The sequence below is a fragment of the Lolium rigidum genome, chromosome 4 (genome assembly GCF_022539505.1).
Source record: "Lolium rigidum isolate FL_2022 chromosome 4, APGP_CSIRO_Lrig_0.1, whole genome shotgun sequence".
Lineage (NCBI taxonomy): Eukaryota > Viridiplantae > Streptophyta > Magnoliopsida > Poales > Poaceae > Lolium > Lolium rigidum.
The window spans coordinates 145,595,409-145,598,365 of NC_061511.1; the positions used below are offsets into that span (position 1 = coordinate 145,595,409).

The 2,957-nt window shown below is 56.8% G+C and overlaps 1 protein-coding gene across 1 annotated transcript; it reads right to left on the reverse strand.

Moving 5' to 3' along the window:
- Window positions 1-449: 449 nt before the first annotated feature.
- Window positions 450-2,105, reverse strand: LOC124705902 (cytochrome P450 89A2-like). Its single transcript, XM_047237588.1, has one exon. It carries the CDS (start codon window positions 2,079-2,081, stop codon window positions 561-563), a length of 1,521 nt encoding a protein of 506 aa, XP_047093544.1. The 5' UTR covers window positions 2,082-2,105; the 3' UTR covers window positions 450-560.
- Between the last annotated feature and the right edge of the window lie 852 nt (window positions 2,106-2,957).

A 2,957-nucleotide genomic window follows, 5' to 3' on the forward strand; every position in this document is an offset into this window, starting at 1 on the left:
TTTGGCCCGTTTGTGACACCAGCCACCACCTATTGCAATTTAATAGTAAAGAAGATTGGTTTTTTCGGACTTTATTTTATAGTAGTTGAAGTTAGCTTGTGTTTTATTACCATATACTATTTGTTACTATACATATACGTGATATTGATTGTTAAGAAAAACGTAATGATCAGGTGATACCTCTGACCATCTTCTTCCTCCGTTTCTTCCAGCCTCATGCTTCACGAGTGCTCGCTCATGTACAAAAACCATGCACTCAGGCCATGCTTTTCGAGCTGGCGCGCATCCGTGTAAGCAACCTCCATCTTGACCATGGCAAATTCAACCGGGCAGGCAATGCAAGCTCTTGCTCGCACAAGGAACCAACATAGTTACTCCTGCAACTTTGACCGCAACTTTGTTCGAAAGCAACCCAAGAATGAAAGTCAACACTCGACACAAGGTATCGCTTTGACAGTAGCACTAATAAATTTATTCAATACTCCAATCAACATGAACTAAACTAAGCACGAGAACAGCCCAAGCGATAGGAACGGCCTACTGGTTTTCGGATTTTTGACTTAGGTCCTTCGGGGCACTAGGCGCGGCCGCAGCGGCTTCTTCATCACGACGGTGAACTCCGGCTTCTCGGCGAAGTCCACCTCGTTGCCAGGAACCTCCTGCCACTCGAACTCCCTCACCATGTTGGCCACGAAGTACTCGAGGTGTAGCATGGCGATGCCGACCCCGGCGCAGATCCTCCTTCCGACGCCGAACGGCATCATCTTGATCCCCCGGTTTCCGGTGACGTCAATCCCTTCGCCCGAACCGCCTGGCAGGAACCGCTCCGGCATGAACTCCGTCGGCTTCTCCCACTCCCGCTCGTCCCTGCTCATCTCTGCCACCATGAAGTTTATCGTCGCGCCCTTGGGGATCAGGTACCCGCCGACCTCCGTGTCCTCCGCCGCGGTGTGCGGCAGCACGAAGTGCGCCGGCGGGTGCTTCCGGAGACCTTCGAGGACCACCGCCTTGAGATACGGCATCTTGTTGACATCCTCCTCCGAGACCTCTTCCTGATCGTCTCCGGTGGTAGCGCTGATCTCTTTGTAGAGGGTGTCCTGGATCGATGGGTTCTTGACCAGCTCGGCCATGATCCACTGCAGCCCGGTGGAGGTGGTGTCGGTCCCGGCGTCCATGAACTCGGAGCAGAGGTTGACTATCTCGTCGTCGGTGAGCGGGCGGTCCCCCTCCTCGGGGAGCTTGATGTCGAGCAGGGTGTCCACGTACGAGTGCTCGAACCTGGTCTCCCTCCTGGGCTCGCCGCCGCGGCTCTTGTACTCCCGCCGAGCGTCGATCAGCGGCACGAACAGCTCCATCTTCCGCCGCTTCATGGCTTTTACGTTCTGCAGGCGGTCGCGGAAGAGGTGCTTGGTGACCGACGGCAGGAACGAGAAGACGGCCATCTTCCTCGACCTGTAGATAAGCGGGTCCCGCTGCGCGGTGGCGATCGCGCGCACGGCGGGCTCGTCGAGCCGCTCCCCGAAGCACATGAGCACGAGGAGGCAGAACATGGCGTAGTGGAACGTCTCCACGACGGCCGCGCCGGCGTCGGAGTCCTCCCGCAGCTTGTCGGCGAGGACGCGGCGCACCCAGGCGCGGGCCGGCGCGAAGAGGCGGACGCGGGACGGGTGCAGCGTCTCGGCGACGAGGTTGCGGCGCAGGAGGCGCCACACGGGCCCGTAGCTGGCGCGCGTGATGAGGTTGTCGCTCTCGCCCAGGAGCCTGGCGGAGGCGAGGGCGGGGCGGTTCGCCAGCGCGGCGCCGCGCTCGACGAGCGCCGTGTGCGCGAGGTGGCGGTCGGCGACGAAGATGGCGAGGCGTGAGCCGATGCGCAGCGACACGATGGGGCCGTACTGCGCGAAGAGGCGCCGGAGGATGGGCTCTATGTCGGCGGGCGAGTTGGTCAGCCACACCACGCTGCCCAGCACCGGCACGGACGGCGGCCCGGGCGGGATCCGGCGCCGGCCGCGGAAGAGACGGAGGAGTAGGATCAGCGGGATCGCGATGAGGCTCGTGCCGAGGACGATGTGCCACGTGTCCATGGCGAGCGTGTGGTGGTGTTCCGCTCTTGCGTCGAATCAATGCGAAGGTGACACTGAAACCGTGTGGTGGCAGTTTACTTGGCGAATTCAAGGTCTGGAGTCATCTTATAATGGGGGTCTTCGAGGTGGTGCTTGGGAAGGAAGGAACGGAGCGGAACACAACAGAGAACCAATATAATGGGAGGTTCGGTCGTATGCTTACGTCAGGGCTGATGAACTTGGAATCATGGAAGAGCCTTGTCAACTTAGATCGGCGCACCTCTGGATAGACTTGGTACTCATGAATTGTTGCTCAAGGAACGGGAATGCACCTCTAGATAAGTTGGGCAGAAAAGAAAATGACACATAAGTTGGGCAGACAAGAAATGACACATAATATCCACATTTGAAATGTTAATATGCATCTAAACCAAATGGGCCACCGATCTGTGTGTGATGCAGTTGAGTTTATCACTTCAGAGACGATCACAATCATCTGTAACTACAGTGTAGATCAACTTAAAATAATTTCGTTTTATTTTCATGGAAACCATCGTTTTATTAACATGGAGCATTTGCACTGTTAGAATTAATTTTAATCAAGTTTTAAAACGAAAAGGCCTCGTGTCGCCTCCCGAGAGGCAGCTCGGGTGGAACCCTTGTTTCCCTCGCTGCAACCCCTCCCCCCTCATCCGTTCTCCGCAACTAACCGAATGAGGCCACCAGGGAAATCCTGAGCGGCGGATGGCAGCGGCAGGGCCATAGTCTCCTACAACGGCGTTTCTCAGGGGAAATCGATGACCCATCTTGAGGCTTGGCCCCCCTCTTCCTTCACCGTGGCAAGGGTCTGTTATCACCAGATTTTAGACGAATCCAGAGGTGGGCCGGGCTTGGAAG

Bases quoted from the DNA above. Each gene is read 5' to 3' on its own strand.
- LOC124705902 (XM_047237588.1), bottom strand. From the start codon at position 2,081: ATGGACACGTGGCACATCGTCCTCGGCACGAGCCTCATCGCGATCCCG.